The 23,225-nt window shown below is 38.6% G+C and overlaps 1 protein-coding gene across 1 annotated transcript in view; it reads right to left on the minus strand.

The window, feature by feature from the left end:
• The window catches only part of MLLT3 (MLLT3 super elongation complex subunit), a 140,367-nt gene that overhangs the window by 19,092 nt on the left and 98,050 nt on the right, over window positions 1–23,225 (minus strand). The window contains exons 6-7 of the mRNA XM_074166156.1: window positions 16,858–17,466; window positions 261–339 (exon numbers count right to left, since the gene is read on the minus strand). Of these exons, the coding sequence (XP_074022257.1) occupies window positions 261–339; window positions 16,858–17,466 (688 nt within the window). The remainder of the gene's footprint in view (window positions 1–260; window positions 340–16,857; window positions 17,467–23,225) is intronic.

Raw genomic sequence — 23,225 nt, forward strand, 5'->3', positions numbered from 1 at the left:
TGTTAGGCGATTGGCATGTATTTAGTGCTTCAAAACAAACGCCCTTCACACCCTTTTCTCAGATACACATTTTCTCCTTTTTTTATTTTGCCCTTATAGCCACATCTGAAAACAATCCGAGGAAAAGTCTCTAAAGCAAAACTGTGGCCAGTTCAGGCTGTGAAAGGCAGCAGAAAAGCAGTAATGAGATGACACCAGTTCTTTTTCATTGGTTTCTTCATTTCACACATTCCTCTCAATTTTGTTTCCTTTGTTGGTACCTTGTTGTCTGCTGTTTTGAGATGGTGTAAAACTGGAACTGGAACTGGAGCTGGAACTGGCAGGACTGGGCTGTTCAGACTTAAAAGGAGAAAAAAAAAAGAAAATAAATAACATTGTAAGAAACATTTTTGCCTACAACTCTGGCTCTTAGTTACTGTCTAAGGCACGCTGTCAAGAAAAAAGAACTACAGAACAGAATAATACTCAAAGATCTTTATTTCAGTTGTCAGTAAGGCAAACATCATGGAAATTGCTATGCATGCAACATGCGTACACACTACTACATCATGTATAGTTCTTTACTAAAGCCAATATCCTAACAAGAAGTTCCTGATGCCTTTTTTGAAAGGTTATACAACATGAGAGCCTACATGAGTTTGTATAACAGACCTAAGGCTCTTGTGTCCTTCTCATACTGTAGTTGCAACATTTTCCAAATTAGTAATGATGTAGTAGAATCAAAAAACACAGGAAGATCTTATCAGATCACACTAAATGCCAGAAAATTTAAGACTGTTTTCTTTCTTCTTATTTAGAAAATAAGTCTTAATATGGAGATTCAAAATAAACTTTGCTGCTGTTATGGGATTTCCTCTCATCTGAACACTCTTCATATGTATTAAGAACCTACAGATTGTAATAGTGATTGAACCAGAAAGACTGCCTTATACAGGGGGAAGTTATCTGGAACCTAGAATTACAAAAGAGAACTAGATTTTTAAAATAGTTGTTAAAATCAGTTTACATTCCTTAACAGTTCTATACATTGTTTTTCCACTATTGTTTATAATGTCTAAATTTAATCTCTAAAATTCTACAAAGTTACTGAGAAAGGCCTATTACTTAACCTAAAAATTCTGTATAATTCAATTATTGTCATAGTGGTTATGGTTTATACGGGTCGTACTGGAAGTCTTGCTTCCTGTTGCCACGTTGCATGCATCCATAAGCTTTTTTGCTGTTTCTTAGGCTCAGTAGCTTGAAGTGCATGGGTGCTAGTCCATACTTGCACACTCATCTGTGTATGTGAGACAAAGAACAAGTCTGGTATGTGGGCACAGGGGATGTTAACAGAGAACATAAAATAAGAAAGAAGTGCCCATACAGAAGGAATGGTGAAAATCAGGTTAGGAATTAATGACCTAAAAATCTACTATTGAAAAGAAAACCTGCTTACACTTTAAATTTTATACAACTGTGTTATTGTGATGCATTATCCAGGCTAACGAAAGTTTTCTGAGTCTCCTTTCCTGTACACTATCCCTCATGATTAAGTTAGAACTAAATTGTTCTCAAAAATAGCAGCAGTAATATCCAGTCACTGTAAAACTCTGTTTTCATGCACACAGGCTACCTAAACCTAGCAGTTACTTTTTCTCCATAAATCAATCTATTGTTGCCTTTCATAATGAGCAGGCAGATTTACAGCCTTTTACCGCCTTCTCTCACAATGAGAGATGCCTATTTGGGCAGCAGAATGCTTGAGAAAAACACCATTAACATCTGCTCTCCTCAAATCAACACCAGCTCCAGCTCTCAGACAGACAGTCAAAATGCGAACTCTGGACTCGACTGTATGGTATGAACATATACATATATATGTATGTATACAGCTTGTATACAGGTGAATCAATTTCGTGCAAGAAAACCCAATCCAATCAACAACACAACCCATTTCTGAGTACTGAGAGAGATTCTTACATGGTTCACAGCATCAGACCTTTTTGGAAGACACTGCAGCACCAATGACACTGCTCCAAAAATCACGTAATTCTGAAAGAACTCTTTATCTTTTTTTCTTTTAACTGCCTAAACTTCTGCAAAACCATACAAGATTTTTAGCTGTAAAATAATTACAAGAACATGAAACAGACCGCACTGATGAAGAACAAGACTCATTGCAAACTTTAAAGACATCACCATTCTGGAAACTAATTTCAGTCTTCCAGCTTCAGGTTATTATTAAACATCTGGTTTATCTGTCACTTTCTGCTTTTTGCAGCAAAATAACTAGCTGACAACTGGTTTCTGCAGATTTCCATTAACTCTATTTTTCCTTTATTAATTTCAGCATGAACTTTAACTTCTGTAAAATCCATTCCTTTAAAAAAGTAACAAACATTGAAGGACTATCATATTCAGTTTAAAATACTTGAAGAACTGCTAAAACTGTAGGAAAAAAAAAAATCACTCAGGTATGGAGATATTTGTCACTATTAAAGCTTCACTACTTTTTGAATCAGTTTACTGGAAATGAAAAAGGGAAAAGTCTCGTTCATATTATAAGGCATGCAAACACCAGTGAAACTCCTCCGTGTCAACAATTTCTCCCAGCCTTAACTACTTGAGGCAGGATCACAAGAAGAAATGGATATGAATACATACAAAGTTGTTATAATACCTTCCTGGTAAAAATTTTGCTTTGCTTTAGCAAGATCACTTTGAGAAGCCAAAACTTAAAAGTTCCAGTGAAGCACAAATGGTCATCCATACTCTTTTAAAAAGGGTTCTTAATGCCTCTTGAAACAATTGACATTATTTCCTTAAACAGCCCTATCTGAAAATTTATTCTGAGAAATACAAATTTGCATAAATGTTAAAATTGTTAAGTATTGGAAATTAAACCGAGTTTTTTTGATTTTTGAGAAATCTAGGGTGAGAGAGCACCCACAAGAAACAGCTGCTTTTAACATAAAAATGAATATTAACAAAAAAGACTTGTCTTTTTAGAAGGAACTAAAAATATCCCTTCCAGATATGAATATGGATTAGTGCCAACAGCGCCAATACTTTCAGTTACCAGAGGCTATCTTTTGTCACTTAAGCAATGCTTTTTGACAGTTTTACAGGCTGTTATCCCAAGGATTTAGAGGTATTTATGGCTTTATTCACTTGGGCTTTCTGCTCTTATCCATTGGTTACTAATTACCAAACAGATTTTTTTTTTTTTTAATGGGTCTGAAATTAGCTAAAGGGTGTCCTTCAACAATAAAAGCTTAAGACAGTACCAGCAAAGAGCTTCTCTCATATGTTTTTTTCCTGTTTTACTAGTTTTTTCTTCCAGCAGACAAGCTAATGAGAGTTTGGGCTCAAACTGTTCATTAGTGCAATGACCCGATATGATTTATTGCATTCTTAGACAGTCTATTTCGTTTTAGTGCTCTCACACCGATGCACAGGAGACACTGGCTTCTTTATTAGGCCTGGTTGAGGGACTCTGTGCTTTGAAACTGTTCGGCAAGAAAAGGGACTTTTCTTTGGCTCAAGTTTTCCCTGAAAAGGTACCTTTTTTCACCAGCTCTAAATCACTTGGCTTCTGTCATTTCCAAACTCTTGTCTGTTTTTACAAGTAGCACAACAACTTACTCTTGAGCTGCAAACAATTTTCAGGCAAACTCACCTGTTCATGACATAGGATATAATAGAGCTGTTTCTGTAGCATTTCATGGTTGCCTGGATTCATAAAACATCTTCTAAAAATAAACGCCATCATTTCAAGCCCCTTATTTACATTAAAAAATAGAAAACATCTGTATGTGGGTGACAATTGGCTTTTCTTGCCTTCCCCTGGACTGTTTTTAAAGGAAGTGTACACATTGTTTCCTGAAATAAAACTTAAGTAGCGTAGTAATATCCCATTTCATATCAGCCAGTCTACATATTTCCTATTTTTATGCACAATAGTCTAAAGATTTATGTTTCTGCTTGCCACACAAACTGAAAAATTTAAAACTTAAAACAGCTTAAAACTGATTATAGCTGAGTATTACTTCCACTTCGTCCGAAGTTAGCTTCTTGGGGAGGAGGAACAGGCACCCCCACGAACAAGCCTTCTTCTCTAACAGGACTCCCGTACTAACAGCTTCTACTGCCTCTTAAAGCACCCGGTCACTGACTACCGCTTCAGCTTTTAGTAGAGTAATCCAACCCATCCGTAGCTCAAAGGACAGAACAACCCTACCTCATCCACCAAGTGTCCACATCTGCCACCGTGAAGGGGAGACACTGTTTGGGTGTCCCTGATACCACAAACCTGAATTGAGCTACCTGCACCCTGCCCAAATTCTGCATCACTACATCTCCTGTCAAGCTGCCACATTATCAACTAGCCTCCAAGGCAAGGCAAACCCTTTCCTTTTTAACCATTCACAAAAAGTTAGCTTGCAAATTGCAAGCTCACAGGGAAGATGAAAAAACAGGGGTATGGACTAGGAAGCAGAATTAATTATTTTCTTACAGAAATGGAAATATTTTTTCATAACTACAACATTTAAGGAACTAAAAAAATATTTAGAGAAGTAATTTAAGATTACAGAGATATAAAATTTAAACAGGAAATGCCAGATTATTGATTTTTGGGAGGGGGCAGAGACAGCCATTTGGCAGAGAATGTGACCTAAGGTATTGATACAATTAGCTGCTTTATCTATTTATAGCAATTTCAAAGAAAAATTCCATATTGCTGATGGAGATGAGGTTATTTGCTAATAAAGTTGGCTCTGTACCTGCTACCTAAGCAAGTCCATGGGCCCTGATGGGATGCACCCACGAGTGCTGAGGGAGCTGACAGATGTTATTGTGAGGCTGCTCTTGATAATCTTTGACCGATCATGGCGAATGGGAGAAGTGGCCAAACACTGGAGGAAAGCAAGTGTCACTCCTGTCTTCAAGAAGGAGGACCCAGGGTACTACAGGCCGGTCAGCCTCACCTTGATCCCTGCAAAGGTGATGAAGCAGCTAATCCTGGAAACCATCATCAGGAGCACAGCTTCACCAAGAGGAAGTCATGACTGACCAAACTAATAAACCCCTGTGATGAAATGTCTGGCCTGGCAGATGAGCAGAGAGCAGTGGATATTGTCTACCTGGACTTCATTAAGGTCTTTGATACTGTTTTTCATAAGATCCTCATAGAGAAGCTGCTGTTGTATGGGCTGGATGAGCAGGCAGTGATGTGGATTGAAAACTGGCTGAATGGCTGCGCCCAGAGGGTGGTAATCAGTGGTATGAATCTAGTTGGAGGTCAGTAACTAGCAGCGTACCACAGGGTGTCAATACTGGGTCCAGTCCTTTTTAACATCTTCATTAATGACCTGGATGATGTGGCAGAGTGTGCCCTCAGCAAGTTTGTTGATCACACAAAACTGGACAAGGGGCTGGTATGCCAGAGGGTCATTCTGCCACCCACAGGGAGCTTGACAGGCTGGCAAAATGGGACGACAGGAACCTCATGAAGTTCAACAAGCAGGGTGAAGTCTCATCCCTGGGGAAGAACAGCCCCACGCACCAACATATTCTAGGGGCCACCCAGCTGGAAAGCAGCTCAGCAGAAAAGGGCCTGGGGGTCCTCATGGATCTTATTAATGTATATAAATACCTGAAGGGAGGGTGCAAAGAGGACAGAGCCAGGCTCTTTTCAGTGGTGCTCAGAGACAGGACAAGAGTCAATTGGCACAAATGGAAACATAGGAGGTTTCCTCTGAACATCAGGAGACACTTTTGTACTGTGAGGGTGACCAAGCATGGGTACAGGTTGCCCAGGGAAGTTGTGGAGTCTCCCCACAGAGAGATATGAAAAAACAGCTAGATGTGGTCCTAGGCAACCAGCTCTAAGTGGCCCTGACTGAGAAGGCCAGAGATCCCTTTCAGCTGCAACCACTCTGTGGCTCTGGGAATCTGAAACACATCCTTCATTTAACAGTTAGTATCCAGAAAAGAGCCTAAGCCATACCTTGTTTTGTCTGAACAATTGCACCAGATAAAGCAGCATTTGCTTAGGTTTTTCAAAACAGACACTAAGAACTGTGTTATCTGGACCACATTGCCCCAGGAATGTGTGAAAAGACATCAGTATTTGTGAAGAATCAATAAAGTATGAGCGCACATGATGGAGAAGTTAACAGCTCTATATTCTATTCAAAGTCTGGATTATGCGAAAAAAAACCACCACAAAAATGTAGCCCACTGATGGAAGATAGATACACTAAATAAAGCACTTGTTTGAAGAATATTGCTTATCTTGTAAGCTCAGTGGCATGAAAGCCCTGTGATGAGAGAATGGTGACTGTCTATACTCTGGTAGGTGTGGAAAGGCCAAATTAAGCTGACAAGCAATACTCATATTAATTTTCTGGGAACTTTAACTTTACAATTTTTAAACTTTTCCTTTGAGAACCTTCATACATCATATACACAAAGCTCTCATAAGCCAATAAAGGAGAGAAAGTTGTGTTAGAAAGAAAGTCTAACCCTCAATGTTAGTACTAGACACAAACTAGAAAATTCAGCCAAGGTATTAAAGCCAGAGAGAGATTCATTCAACTACTTTACGTTTTCTGCTCTACTGTGACTAATAGCAATGGTAGAAAAATGGTGGTAGCTGTTCTGGCCAGCCCTGACAGCTGCTGTATCAGAAGCCAACACTTCATGATTCTCTTCTCTTGCCCTATTTTCTCTCCTGTGCCCTATTTTACATATCAGCACCGAGAAGGGCAGATGTTGAGGCAGTCCCAGTTCACTGCTTGGGAAACTGAACAGACAGTTTGCTGTCACTTTTGATGCAGTAAGGTTGTTCACCTAAATTCTCCCAGATCTGAGGTCCTGATGTTAGAAGCTCATGCACTTGTACTAACAAAGAAGCAGCTGGAGAACAATCTCACAACCTGTAACACTTTTTTTATTGATGTTATTCTGCACTATGGTACATTTCCACACCATGTGAGAGCTCGTCTTCTCAGCAGGTAGTCCCAGACTTTGCAAATTCACCATAGTTCCTCTCTCTTCTTATGTAGCTCAAACTCTGCAGAGTGCTCCCAGCATGACCCTACGCTAAACCTTTACTGTGCAAAAATCTTGTCAAAGTCATACACATCAAGTAAATACAGACATAAATATATGTAAAATGACAGCTTTTCATCTGAAGTGCTGCTGCAGAGTCCCTATGCACTGTCTTTGCTCTTGCAGACTGCTAGCTACTGAATCAATATCCCAGGAAAAAAAAACACAAATAATTGTCCAAAATTTCACCAGAGACTATAGATAGATCTAGTGCAGCTCTTCCATGCCATCTTTGTTAGTCTTGCCAGTTTTACAGCAAGCTTCATTATATTTACTTTTTTTCCTCAAACTTAACTCCAGGGATTTAAATGATTATGTGAAAAATCTCAGCATTCATTTGTGTACATTCCAGTTTCAGCGAAAAGCTTTAGAGAGGAAAAAATGGAAAAACTATGCTTTACCCTAAAAAATTCTTAAGTACCTAAACCAAAACAAAGCCCCTCAAACTATTTTTCAAAGTTTCATAATTTTTAGCTAATCTTGTGGTATTGTAGACTGAACAATAATTTTTGCATGTCACAGCTGGCAACAGGATGCCCTACACACATTTTTTTCTCCATAGATATTTCTGAGGCATCTATCAGTATTGTTCCTAAGCACTTGCTCTATGCTAATATTATCCTGTATTTGTCTAGTAGTTTACACAAAAGATCATGCATATTATATACACAAGGAACTATACAATGCTGATTCTCAGAGGAAAAAAAGCACAGAACAGTGCTTACTGGTATTTTACCATTTACGGCTGACACATCTGTGTGCTCTAACTTTGCCTACATGTGTACTTTTACTAGTAACTACAAAAAATAATACTCATTTAGAGCTCCTTGTTCATGCTTTGGAGACAAAATCGACTTTTCATAGTACGTTCTCAACTTTATGTTAGTAGAAAGAGTTTTGCAACTCTTTCATAAGGTGTAATAAGTTCCTAACATAAAATAAAGACAAAGAAAAACTCTTTATAAGATGAGAACATCTAATACTTATTTATATTTAAAATACAGTCCACTCACACTGTTATAATGTAGTATAATATATTTTAATGTAATTGATACAGGTAACAGAAGTTATTAAAAATATTGGCTACTTATTATTATTTAAAATATTAGTTACATTAAGGTCTGATCTACCTGGTCAATCTTGAGTTTTACAGTTTTACAGTGTTCAAAGGATCAAAAAGGCTGCATATGACACAAATAAATCAAGTTGAATCATCACATCTACAAACTGATTTTCTTTGACTAAGATCTTAACATCTAACTTGAAAAATTTTGTCTACTCCTAATGGTCCTCTATCAAAGCAAATTTATGTCACCAAGAACACCAAGAGTGTCTTTTTCCTTTTGCTTTGAACCCGAGAAACTTTGCAACCGAACTGTTGCCATCCAGAATATTCAGATCACAGCTTGATATTCCTGTCCACTCGTGATATTTTACTCTTCTTGTGGAAAATGTAATGCAATAAGCACTATCGTGAAATCACATCCTTTTCATCCATGGAATAAAATTACAGTGTATTAACTAAACCGCATTAAAGCAGCATGGGCAACGGAAAAAGAGTACTCATACAATGAAAGAAATTAAAATTATCACAGCCTATATCTAGTCTTTTCTTGCCGTGGTTTAAACCATAATACTTTTGTGGTTGATAATTTGAATCATTAAAAACACACAGGCTGGGCTCATATGTAATCTCCTCTCACTATTTAGGTAAGACCTAAAATGACCTCACGCAAAGTCATTTGATTTACTTCCATCCTAATCACAAATGCTCACCAACAATGATATTAACAGCCTAAACTTTGCAATGGTTTGCTGATTGAGGGAATCAATGTTAAGACCCCCCCATTCCATTACTGCCGCCCCTGGTACTCGTTATCCCCAGACAGGAGCACTCTTTCCTTGGGGCACCAGTACAGCTGCCTGTAAATCTCAGCTATAAGACACAGCTCTCCTGGTGATGGGATATATATTATCCATTACCTTTAAACATTCTCCTCTTAACATCACTCTGACATGATTTAAACAGATTCGGACAAGTGCAAATAGCTCTATTTATCCTTATCTTCTACCTCTGCTGTCCGAAACATTAACTCCTACAACACTGAACATAATTTCCTTCACTTTTGCCAGGTGACTTGCAGCATGGTTAGTGCACAGTAAGAAATTCCTGCATGGAGGCTCAGACATCCACGACAAGAACAGGTTAACATGTCTCAAGATAATTTGAAAAACCCTACATACGTGCCCTAGAAATCAGGCAGCCCTGTCTTGCCACGTGTGCAAAGACTATAATTTCCAATGGAATTAATTCAGCAATAATTAGCAAATTTCTTGGTCCCTTCATAGCCACGCAGTCTCATAACAAAGAAGTCTGATCACCAAAGCTATGTGTACCGACTTGTTTTCAGTCCCAAATGGGAACGAATGGCTGCCCAGAGAGGAGCATTAGAAACCCCACTGAAGTACACAAAGACAGAGGAAGCACAAACTACACATTTCAGGTGGGCAGAGAAATATTTCTGTTTTCAAGGGAGTAAGCAAGCCTGCTTAAAGGCTTTACACAGAAAATGTTAGGTTTTACAGGAATTACTACCAACACAGCTGAATGTTTTTCTCAAAGCTTTCTCCTTGTTTGTTTGTAGGAAAAAGCATGAAGAAAATTCATTTTGCAACATCTTTTTCTAACAAAAACATCATCTGTACTAAGGTATTGACTAAGCCGAGTAAGACAGCACTACACACTGAGTTAATTTGCTTCACAAATCCACACCAACACTTTTAAGTGAATGACAGTTTTTCTATTGCTGGTGTGCCGGTGTAGCACCACCTTCAGCGAACACCCAAATTATTGTTAGAATTAGTTGCAGGCATGAGGCTTTCCCTAAGCAGTAACTGCTGCCTGGCTCACCTTGATTTTGCAGTGAAGGAGTGGACGCTGCTGTTGTGAGGGAATGGGCAACCGCACCGAGGGCAAGGAAGAGCCATCGTGGGATTGTATCTGCTCTCCCTTATTCCCTGTACCAGGGTCACACGCACATGTCAATACGGGAAGAACAGGCATGAACGCCCTCAAATCTGGGGCAGGCACATGATGTTCAGCAGGAGCATCCCTTGCCCATTCTCAAAAGACTCCTCAGGATCCCCCCGTGATGTGACACCTAGCACAACCCCAGGGCTCCACAGCATGGGGAGCTGAAGGCCAGTCTTTCATCAGCTGGCAACGAATTGTCATTAATTCTACACAGGCATGATACACTCACGGTAGTAGTGAGTTCAGGCAGCCTTTATCCTACCGTGATAAAATTTAAATTTCAGGGGACTACTCAGTCTTTAAAACATAAAAATTAAATTGTGCATATATGGTGTGTCTTGGAGAATTCACATCAGTCATCACAATGTTACAAGCTTCTGAGTGGGAAGCATTATGAAAATTATCTAATGAATTTCATAGGGAGTTTGGCATCAAACCTTCAAAAGTACATGAGTAATACATGCCATTTTTGCCAAAGAAAACAACTGTAAAACTTGATGGTTCCACATAAAAAAAAAAAAAAAAAAAAAAAAAAAAAGGCATAAAAGCCTTGGATAGATCTAAGTATTGTAGACAGTTCAACTATTTCAGCTGATAACTAGCAGGTGCTGGATTTTAATTACATGGAGCCATTTCTCTGGATCCCAACATAATGTATGTAAGCAGATAAAGTAACTTCAAAGCAATTAAATCTGTATCAAGAAGATCTCCTCTGATCATGACTAAAATAAAACATCCTACCTTTAACATTTTGACTGCAATCATCTTGGACTCAAAAAACTGTCATGACTTTACTCGATCAGACACAAAGTGGTTTTTTTGCCACAAAAGAAAGAATATAATGAAAATATTGGCACTGCACATACCCAGTTAAAATCCTTACTTTCTGCAGTCTAGCCAGTGAATAGAATTTTCCAGAGATGAAATATAGAAAATAAGGCCCCAAATCAAAAATGCATTTATGAAAATGACTGAGTTAATCCACATGAGTAGTCTCCACTAAAACGGATGTAGCCAACACTTGTGAATAAAGTAAAATACTGAAGCCTGAACTAGTAGCCTAATATTAATGTATTATGTTATTTCTGTGGTCAAAACATGACACTGCCTACAATCAAAAAAAATAACTCAATACTCATAACTTGGCCTCAGGAATGCAAAATTTCCTGACTCTCATAAGATTACATTTGCAACTTGGACATTCAACTATTTCTACAGAGTTTCTCTCCACTGTTTTATTTCTAAATCCTTAAAATTTTTGTAAGCCAGTGATTTCCTAACATACTGTGGTAACGGAAGTATCTCAGTTTAACATCCGAGCTTGCTGCCACAGAAGAATCACTCCCTGTCAATCTTGCTGCTTCCTCATCCAGTGGTGGTTCATTTTGCCACATTCAGAGCAGCTTAACAGGCACCCAAGCTTTTGTGTTGGAAGCCAAAGCATTTTTTCCTTCACAGTAACAGCTAATAAAAATAGGCTTAGTAAAGCAGCTGAATAGTGTCGTACTACAGTAGATGCTGATGACCATAGAACGTACTTGTGCCTACTATCATTTCTCTAAGGAGGTCTGACAATCTCAGGCCACTATTTCTGGGTACACATCTGGAAGGAAACACCTTGGACTGTACAGTATTTACCTGAACCGCTAACACCCACCTGTCTGCGACTACTCCTCGACACAGGAGTACTTTGGGCAAACAACCCCACAAGAATGGCTGGCAGGGTTTTAAAAGCAGCATTCACACCTGGACTAAAAGTAACCAAATATGGAAACAATGCATGAAAATATTAAGCAAGCCGTAAAGACTCTAAGAATACAACAGGTTACAAACTCATGGTGCCCAGCCTGCAATGACAGACACCATCAATATCAATCCTCTTCTAGGTTATTACAGATCTTAACAGAGTCACAGACTCACAAAAAAATATTAAAACCTAGCTTTCTTCTGTTTCCTGGATAACTACATGAAAATTCCACACAGAGCTCCACACTACTGTTATTTCTAACTTTAAGTATTATCTGAAAGAGATCTTACTTTGGCTCTCAGCCCTGGCAGAAAGCAGGATTTTTCAGCTAACAAGAGCCTGGAGGTTTTACAAGACTACAGGGGTTTTCAAAATACTCTTCCCCTTTTGTAACAGTCAAATTAATAAATGATGGGACAGATCCAAAGTGGCATTTTATGGATTACTTTAAAGAGGTACTCACGTTGTAACTTTAAGACCGCTTTAAGATAGGAAAGCAGTTAATGAAGCACAAACCCATAGTCTCTGTGATCACTTCTATATTTTCATTGTTCTGTAATGGACTTTCTAAGAAGGAGGTGATATGGTCTGCCTGTTCTCCTTCATGTCTTTCTGTTGCAGTACCTCATTTAGGACTATGCATCAATTTTTCCTCCCTACCCAACCCAGCAAAACTGTTAATAATCAAACAGGTAGTATCAGAGCATTCCTTCTCTAACGTCTCCACAGCTTAGGGGGGCAGCTCTGGCCATGGAAAACGCCTCACTCATATTTGAAACTCTCTATTGGCCCATCTCACACACCAGTTCTCAGCTCACACAAATGTTATGAGAACATCATCATACTTCATGATCAGACAGGCAACAAAATCAAGATGGTCAAGCCCTTTTTTTTTTTTTTATCATGTTGCAGCACCATCCCACATAGCGAGCAAACAGATGGAGCTTCCTTTAACTAAAACATCCTGCCATTGAATTTAAATGCAAAATGTTTGGAGTTTTCATGTGGACTGTGCTAATGGTCCTACGCCTCAATTAAACCATAAATCTGACATGCTTTCACTCTATACCCTACTTTATATGCTTCATACCAAATCTAGTAAAATAACTCCTCAGCCCTTATGTGTAAAGGATAGTTATGAGTATACTACATGTCGCTCCCGAATAACTTTGCTGGCTCCTGTGCCTCTAAAAAGACCCACACTGTTTTGCAGACAAAGTCTATCACTAAAGCTGAAGTCCAACACACTTTAAATCATGGGTGTATTTGAAAAGTGACACTCAACAAAGCTGCATGAAGAGAAACGGAGACACATTTCACTTGCCAACAGCTCAAAGTCAACAGAAAAACAGAGCTAAAGTAAATACAGCAGTGCACCACACCACAGCGTATGCAAAACAGACCACAGAGAAACAACAATACGTGGTCTTATTCTTTAAGTCATGCACACAAAGGCTGATAAACAAGAGCAGAAAGTTTATCACCAAGCAATGATATGATTCTCTTTATTTCCCACTGTAATTTTACGAAGATATTTGGAGGGACTGACTGCAGGACATCAGAGCACAGTGTCTGGCTTTCTAAAATGCCCCCAAGGCAACAGTACACTAACAGTTGTGTTTTTAAACCTGAATTTTAAGGGACAGCTCAGAGGGGGGGCGATTAGCCATTGGCAGACATGCTCTACCTCTCTTCAGGGATGCTAAACCTTTATGTCCTCCACTTCGTGAAGGCCAGTATTTCAAGTGTGAATACACAGAACTAGGTAGAGCACGATGCCAGTATTAAGAAGGGCTGATGAAAGCCCATCAATTGAAAGGATACACCCCATCTCGATTCAGTGAACAGGGCTGTATCAGAAGACATCAGGGGAGGAGCAGCGTTTCCTCCCGGTAGCACCTACCCATTGAAACAGCACCTCTGAGTAATGATGTTCATCAGCTTCCATTACCACGAGGACTTCTCAGAATGCCATGCTTAATTTAAAAACCCAAACCCAGCCTTCACAATTGAGAACTGATCATGGAGTATGCCTAGCTCTGAAAACAGTCTTCGATGTGACCAGCAATAGGAAGAAACTTACTTTTGCAGGAAATTCTAGCTTCTGGTGAACAGGTTTGATAAAAGCAGTATGAATTTGTCTGAACTTCAACTATGCAGCTTTTTACAGAGATAATGCCAGCACTGTTTGCTGATGTCCCACTTCTTAACTTGCTTCTTGCATATTATAAGAAAATAAGTTAATGGGCAAAATTCAGAAACAATGAACGTTTGCCAAGGGAATACTCCTCCAGAACTTCCAAAATAAAGATCCCTATCCTCCCCATGACTTTTTTTTTTTTTAAGAAATGCACACAAATACTACTTGGTTTTGTGCACCTCCTGACAAACTGAACTCTCTGTAAAACAAAAAAGCACAATTAAAATAATTCTAGGTGAAGTAATATAACCTTAGCTACAGAGCAGTTACAGACAGCTCTGTTACTTTTCACCCTTTATTACAAATTTGTCATGTTTGATATGAATAGTTATGCATATGAGTTAATACCAAGAAAGCGAATAGTCACCATTTTGGGACATGTCTGTTTGACAATGAGAACATTTCTTACTCCATGGAGTGGAAAAAAATATTGTCCTCACAAAATTCTTAGCAAAATTACTCATAATTTTATTACAACGATTCATAGAGTATATTGCACTATGCCACAAATGTAACTTAAACTAGAAAAAAATGCACTTCACTTGACTTAATATTTTTGTGGTATCCTAATAATTTTCTTTTAGGTGCTGATTTGTAATCTGATTTGTTATATCTAACCTAAACTTGCTGAGTTGGGTTTTGTGGTTTTGCTTTTTGAAAGCCACTTTAGGAATAAATCCTGGGTACTTTACCACCGAATATACTCCTGAATAATGATATATTCTTTGTTCATCAATGCTACGATACCCACCACTGTAACTGTACCAGAGTAAGAAATAACATTTGACTGAATTTTATAGCATATAATTATGCCAGAACATGCCACTGAACCAATGTCTCCGCAGCTTCAGGGAACTATGTTGATCAGTATCATGAAGCATTAAACGACCTGAAATAAATTGCTCGATCTCCTTTCATTAGGCTCCATGGTTAAAACTAGTAAAGTGTAGAAGAACGACTCTGTGAAATTCTGTAGACACTCATTAACCTGGCTGCCCAGCTCTTTCTCCCACAGCACTAACAATCGTATGAATACACAGGCGTCTTAGGGAATCATTCCATGTTTTCTAGCTATCATTTCTAAAAACAAGTATATTATTGACTTTCTAAATAGTATCCAGTCACTGACTGGAGCCATACTCAGCCTGATTTATTAATGAGCCCAGTCCCAAAGTGGCAGACATCCTTTTCATCCACACAGATGTGGACCATACTGGCCCTCCCACTGAAGATCTATCTGTTCCACGGTCCAGGACATCAACATTAAAATATACCAGAGCCCAGACCAGCAGAAGCTGCTTCTCTTTCAGAGTACTCTGGTAGTCTGTCCTCTCAGTAGCAGTGGCTTGCAGAACTAGAAAGCCCTGAATCTGCTTTTTTTGCTTTAGTACAGAATTAAGACACCCTGTAGGTCCTGCAGGTCCACTGAAGGTGGATGCTGAACAACAGTGCAAGTGGATTTGTGACATCCTATGTAAAACACAAGGGTGACACTATGTGGCACCTATTAAATGAATAGGAAAACTGAAAGCAAGATCTATTCTAATTAGCCAGCTATACTGACAGTACTGGGTCTTAAGGGTACTGACATAAATTAAAAAATCTTCTTTTGAAGACATGAAAAATTAATTCACACCCAGGCTGACAAATGTGAATATTTTTAGGTCTAAAGAAAAATTCATAAGTTGTAAGCCAGAATGAGAACATCACCCACCCTAACCACTATCACCAGTGCCATGCTGTAAAGTGAAGCCTGTCTTATTCCATACCTTCTAAATTTTATAGCCTTTGCATACCCTAAGGGACCAGTCATTAAAAGGTCACTTCAGAAATAAATTACTTTCTCCCTCGTGGCAAGTTTCTGTGAAGTAAAAATCTAATGTTGACACGTCCCCACAGCAGGGTATTTATTATCTGTTCCAGAGAGGGCAAGCAGGGCTATGAATCTGATGGCAGTAACAGAGGCACACAACTGAAAACAGGAGAGAATTGAATGGGCACGGTTGGGAAGACTTCCTCTCTCCCATGCACACTATCTCTAGCCATAAGCACAAATGAAGGCACTAAACAAGCCTTCTCTTCCCTCCCCTTTCCTTCTCTACTCATCTCTCTATAAAAGATGCTTCTGAAGACTTAAGTCTGTTAGGAAAATGATTAAAATCCTAAAAGAGCAAATTACACTTGAAACAGATAAGCGGGCACGGTAGGCAAATATTTTCAGAAAAGCAAACTTCCATAAAAGCAGTCTTCCTTCTTGGCTAAGTCTGTTACTTTGGATAGACTCTCCTCATCAGAGTGATGATTCTAGGAACTCCTCCTGCTCCTCCACAAAACTGGCATCATTCGCAGAACTGCCCTTTTTAGCAGAAAAATAACAAATAAAAGTCTGATTTACTGGTAATGCTTTCCTGAATTTACTGAATTCTCTAACATCTGAACACAAAGACTTAGGGTGTGAAATACAAGCATTTAAATCAATTTCCTTTTCTCTCACAAGAAGCATAAAATTCAGAAAAAAAGATCAAAAGAGCAATATTATTTATAACCATCTCCCATATGCTCAATCAATGTTGACAGATTTATAAATTGCATAGACTTGAATAGGCAATATAAGTCAACTAGAACATGCATAAGTTTGAGCAGCTGGCAGTCTACATCCTCCAGTTTGAACAATCTGCCAGTATACAGGAGAAAAGAAGGGGAAAATACAAATATGGTGCACAATCCCACAGACTGGGAGTACTCAACACCTATGAAGCAAAACCAAACACCACTTACTTCAGATTTGGAGGATATGTTTTCCTCCATGTCAGAATCATTGGTATCTACAATATCATCAAACGGTGGCAGAGTGGGCGTCTTCTTTTCCAGTGCATCATTTTCAATTTTGACTCTCCCCACCTTGAGCTGAGATCTATCCTTTGTCTGTTTTCTGTCAGTTGAACAAGTAAGAATCAGCGGTGGGGCACTAGAAAAACTTTTAAATAACGAATCCGAGCCACTTTTTTTTCTTTTTTTTGCAGAAGGTTCATCAGAGTCCAGAAAAGAGGGCCTTTTTGTGGGAGTCTTCTTTTCTTGCTGTTGCCCACCTGTTATGGTAAGGATAGGGGTGTTTTCTGATTTTGGCTCCTTGGTCATGGGTTTAGGTTCCTTGAAGGCCATCTTGGGAACTATTTTTTCATCTTTTAGTGGTTTGTTTTCTTTGGGTTTCTTAGAGGATTCTTTGGAAGATTTGCTGTGTTCCCTGGAAGGTTCTTTGAAGGCACTTTTATGTTCTTTTGAGTCTTTAGAAGTTTTTTCCTTGTGCTCTTTTGCTAACTTGTGGGTCTTTGAAAAACTATTACTACTGCTGCTGCTGCTATTTATGTTCAGAATCCTAGCCGGGTCCTGCAAAAAGGAGATGCAAAATTTTACAAAGGGAGAGGGAACCCATAAAGCCTCAAAAGTCAGACATGATATGGACACAGGATTCATATTAAAAATTTGGAACTGCACATTGACAACCAGAAACTATAAATACTTATATGTAAGAACAGATACAAACCCCATCATTTTGGTCAACTTATCTGTTACAAAGTGGTGAAACACAAGCAATTACCACTGCTTGTCAATATCTGCACACAAGTTAGTTTTGATCTTAAGAATTAGATAAGTTTTTTAAGAAACATCATAAGGTGAACATGAAGAGAGTTTAGAAAATGTTAACCATGATCACTAGCTACCAGAAAAAAAACACATCATAAAGATCAAGATAAGGAGTCTTATACTGTCAACAGAATTACTTCAGGATCAGAGCAAAACAAGTGCTCCTGATGACATTTCAGGCAAAGGTTGACTTCCGTACTGCAATCCTCTCTCCAGCTTTTGCCAGGTCCTTTTCCTCATATATAATTACAACTCTGGGCCCAGCCTGGATATGGAAGGCTTGTTTTGACACAACATCAGTAGTCAATGTCTTGTTATGGAAACCCTCCTTTACTAAAAAAGCCGCCGCCTTTGTATCTATTGCTGCTGTCTCCGCTAAGTATTTAATTGCATTTTTAAAAATTCAACTGTTACGTGAGCAGTGTTTCTGAGAGGGTGATGACTTAGCAGAAAGAGCAGAGCAGTAACATTCCTCACTCAGTTGTTTCTTTGGTGGAATCCAAACAGTTTAAGTGACAAGGAAAGTGGTGATCTCCAGCTAGAACACGCAATAAGGGAACTGAACCATCTGCACAGGGCTGTATGGGATCCTTCCTTCTGAGAATTGACACTCAGGCATTTTCAAAAGATGACAATATCTCCAGGACTCCCACATGCACTGAAACTGCTAGCAGTGGGCACTCAGCATCTCAAAAATACCCAGCAGCCTGTTATAAACGCTAAACACCTGTAGCATCCACTCCATAAACAAGACTCATTTTTATACTACTTCAAATCTGCAAAGTGACATTTCAATTTACAGGAACCTACATTCAACAAGTTTAGGTTGCTTAATTTCTTACAAGTTCAGGTTGCTTAATTTCTTACAAGCTGATTATAAGCATTTCTATCTATATATAGCCTAGCATCTGAGAAACTTTTAGAAAGAAACACTTCAACAAATATATTGCATACACTCATTGTTTTCCTTTCCCTTTATGTAGAAAAAAACTGAGAAAAAAAAAAAAAAGAAAACAAGCACAAAACTTGATGCATTGTGAAATTTGTAAAAATCCTAACTCTAGATATAGATTTATACTGAATAGGAATTCATTAACATCACCAAGCTGGAAAAAAAAAAAAAAAAAAAAAACCTGCACGAAAAAGAACACATCGTAACCTAGAAAATACAAGTATGTGAAGTTTTATTCCTGATGAAAAATAGGTTAGCCTACGCACCTACGAAACCAGCTCTTCTTGAAAGCAGGATATTTCCTAAGTGCTGCATACCATGGCAGCATCACACCCTCCAACTCCCAAATGAACTAACTTATAACTGGAAGAACAGGAATACCTTTAGGGAAATTATATGGACTATACACTCTCAGAGTGCCTAAGATTCCCATGCTCACACCTTACTTCCTGGCAACAATACATATTATAGCTCAGGAGTCTTTAATTACTTGTCCTTAGGACAAAAAGATGACAGTATTTATCAGAAGTTGGAATATATTTAGTTAGGGGTGTTCCAATACCCCATTCTAGAATCATAGTTTTACTGAAATTCTTAGGTTGAAAGAGAAGATGAACAATACTTACAATAAAGTGTTCTTCCAGTAAAACTATTATGCAAAGAAAGCATTATGGCAAATGGGGAACTACTGAAAAGGGTGCTAGTCAGCATAAATATTACAAATGTACTTCTGGATTTGATTTTCAATAATTTTGTTGGTTATTCATCCAAGTCCTTTGCAAGCTGCAGACTAAAGTGGTGCCCAAAATTCTCTCATCTGTGTAAGACTGAATATGCTTTCATCTGTATGAAATTAATGTACAAATCCCTAGCTTGATTTTATTTTCAAGCAATCCACACTTACCGTTCTAGAGTGCTAAGGATCTGCTTTTCTTTTTTTGACCCTTGTACTGGTTTTGGCTGGGATAGAGTTAATTTTCTTCATAGTAGCAAATGGGAGTACATTTTGGATTTGTGATGAAAAAAGTGTTGATAGCACATTGGTGTTTTAGCTATTGCTGAGAAGCGTTCATACAGTGTCAAGGCCTTCTCTGTTTCTCACGCCACCCTATCAGCGTGTAGGCTGGGGGTGCACAAGAAGTTGGGAGGGGACACGGCAGCGACAGCTGACCCCAGCTGACCAGGGCGATATCACAGACCATATGACCTCATGTTCAGCCATAAAAGCTGGGAGAAGGAGGAGGAAGAAGAGGCCATTTGGACTTAGGGTGTTTGTCTTCCCACGTAACCGGCACAGGTGATGGGAGCCCTGCTTTCCCATACATGGCTGAACACCTACCCGCTAGTGGGAAGCAGTGAATGAATTACTTGTTTTGATTTGCTTACAACCGTAGCTTTTGCTTTCCCTATTAAACTGCCTTTATCTCAACCCACAAGTTTTCTCACTTTTACCCATCTGATTCTCCCCCCCATCCCACCAGAGGGGAGTGAGTTAGCAGCTGTGTGGGCTCAGCTGCCATCCAGGGTTAAACCATGGATGGGGCATCTACAGCCCAGAGAGGTGGTAGATGTCCCATCCCTGGAAACATTCAAGGTCAGGTTGGATGGGGCCCTGAAGCAACCTGATCTGGCTGAGGATGTCCATGCTCATTGCAAGGGGAGTTGGACAAGATGACCTTTAAAGGTCCCTTCTGACCCAAATGATTCTATGATTCTGCATATATAGATGTGGTATGTCCGGCTGTCTAACACTGCCACAGATTTACAGAATTGCAGAGGGAAAAACACATTTAGCTTTTCTTCTTTTCTTCCCCCTTGCTTAACCACCGTTTTACCCACAACATAGATGGGATAGCAACAGTGTGCTGTAAACTGAAGGACCAAAGCAGGACATGGCCAGCCTCAACCTCCACAGGGGATGACTAATTTTAAAAATACAGTCAGAACTGCTCTGAAAAAAAACCCAACCCAATAAAACAAAGCAGAATTAGCCTGTTTAATGAAAGCTATGTCAACAAGAGGAGAAATTAAGACCGTGAATACATTCACTTGTGTGCTCCCTGTTTGCAGATATCTAACTACTTTTGACCTGTCCAATCGAGATGTGTTAAACCAGTATTTAATACTGTAGCCCCTGAAAAGTTTACTATGTAAACTATCATGTTTGCAAAAAGAGCAGTATCTCCCTTCTCCTCTGTAGCAACAGATGGAAACAATTAATTAAAAATAATTACTTTGAGCTGTTCTTCCCCTATCTTAATTTCCCATTATCTAAACTAATTAATGAAACACTGAATTTTCACACAAATTATTCAATTGTGCTTTTTGTTCAGATGTTTCTTGCATCAGCACTGCAAATGTATTTTTCATTCAGATTTGGAAATCTAACTATATCTATATTATATATGTGAATCAGCATTAACAATGGGCAGAATCGTCTACAACGAACACATTATGATGTCATCTGAATGTCCGAACATAAGGCACTCCTCATTTCCCAGGCCAGTAATCAAAAAACAAAAAAATCATTCCTTGAGATGTTTTACTTTAGTCAAAACTCCTTTCCTTGTGATTTTTTTAAAATTAAAAAAAAAAAAGCTCCATACTTTGAGGCAAGACCAGCCACAAAGGTTGACATATGAACTAATTATTAATGCTTTTATCTTCACATCTTGTTCTATCATGCCAGAGCTGTAAATGTTGCTCTGGGTGGAACAAAGTATGTGCCATTAATAAACTAGATGGAATCCTTATTGGTCTCCTTACCATGTATTTTAAATTTCTCCAAAAGGAGAAACTCAATTTAGTGGTTTTCCAACAGATGAGAGCTGTGAAATAGGTCCTGGGGTGCAGTAGTATTAAAACCAATAGGAACTTGAGATCTTTCTTGCTTTTTCAATTTTAAAACGGGACTCCCTTCTTTAGTCTACAACAGGGAAGCTGATTTTTTCATAGAAATCATAGTACATGACATACTTATTATACTTACACATATATATATGTACACAACCCCACCATGCTCTCTGAGGGCTACTCTTTCACTACAACAGCCAACCCATTGCTTTTATATCTACATTCATCCTGTAAATAAAAAAAAAGTATCCTTTTGTATTTCTAAATTTCTGCAATGAGCCCAACAGAAGCCAACTTAGAAGAAACAGCAAGAGGAACATAAAATTTGTAAGACAGAAAAAAACCCATATATAATCCCTGGTAAAATTACATCAAACCTAGTGATGAATGTGGAAGGGTGGTGGGGATGAAATGTGGCTAAATATTCCCATCATGTACAGCATAGGTCTTATTGAAAATCAGAATGTATTTTCAATCCCTTTTCTTATTTATCAAAACCCAACAGTGCATTTCATTGTTTCTTTTCCTTCCCACTTTAAGAAGCGTTGCAATGAATAAGAGTGAATGATGTATTTCTTCTAAGACGGACAAATAAAACAGTCTTTTCTCAAGTTCATACATAAAATGGTGATTGTGGGTTTTGATGGGTAAGATATTTACACACCATAGCTTGTATTTGTGTATTCAACAAATATTGAAGCAACCCAAGTGAGAGTTAGTCTTTGATACATTGCATAACAAACATCAAAAGAATAATACAGAGGATTATATGCATGTTAAAATAACTGCAGATGTTTTCTTTTCCTAAGCCAAGTAACACTGTGTACATACAGTACGTTGAGACATATATCCTCTTTCATAAGGCAGTACTAACAGATCTTTAAAAATAAATATTTTAGAAAGCATGATAAAAATCTAAGGTCTTACCAACAGAGAAAACTGTGCTACTGTGACTGTTGCGCTCAACTGCTGCTCAGATTTGGGCTAACACAACTCATGCTAAGGCCTGATAGGAGCAGTGAGGGCACCAGGCAGGCGGGAGAGGTGGCCAGAAAGAGCTAAAGGGCCATTATGAAGCCATGATCACCTGCAAATTGCTGTCTCCTCCAGCCATCATCTTTGTCTGGCCCTTTCGTCAGAATCTGCTAACTTACAGAAATTAACCTTCAAGTTATAAAGGAAGGTATAAAACATCAGCTTACCAAAAAAAAAAAAAAAAAGCTTTTGAAGTGGATTTGTTAGCAGCTGGATCGCTGAGGCTTGCGTGTTTCCCATGTGATAGGTGATACAGGGGACATCCACACGGTGACAGAGGAGGAAGGACACAGAGGGGTAAGGATGAGCACTCTCACTAATTTATTTATTTTTGCTCCTAAGCACGTGGATTAAGACTTACAGGTTATAAATTATGAAACTGTATGACTTGAGTGATGAATAAATGAATTCATGTGATAGACTAGTCTGGGCAAAGGGGACTGCACCTTGTTTTTTGTGTTTGTTTCTTGTATTTCTTAATGAGCTCATGAAATAAAGCTCAAATCACTGAGTACGTTGTTCTGTAAATTTGAGAGATCAAAATGGACTGTGACAGCTGCTCAACAGGTTACACATTTGCAGATTAAAAGAATTCTGTAACTACAAGACAAAAAATGGTGTTGAACTCTCTGTATATATTGCAGGGTTGAATTCTGACTTC

This window comes from Numenius arquata, chromosome Z (genome assembly GCF_964106895.1).
Source record: "Numenius arquata chromosome Z, bNumArq3.hap1.1, whole genome shotgun sequence".
Taxonomy (NCBI): domain Eukaryota; kingdom Metazoa; phylum Chordata; class Aves; order Charadriiformes; family Scolopacidae; genus Numenius; species Numenius arquata.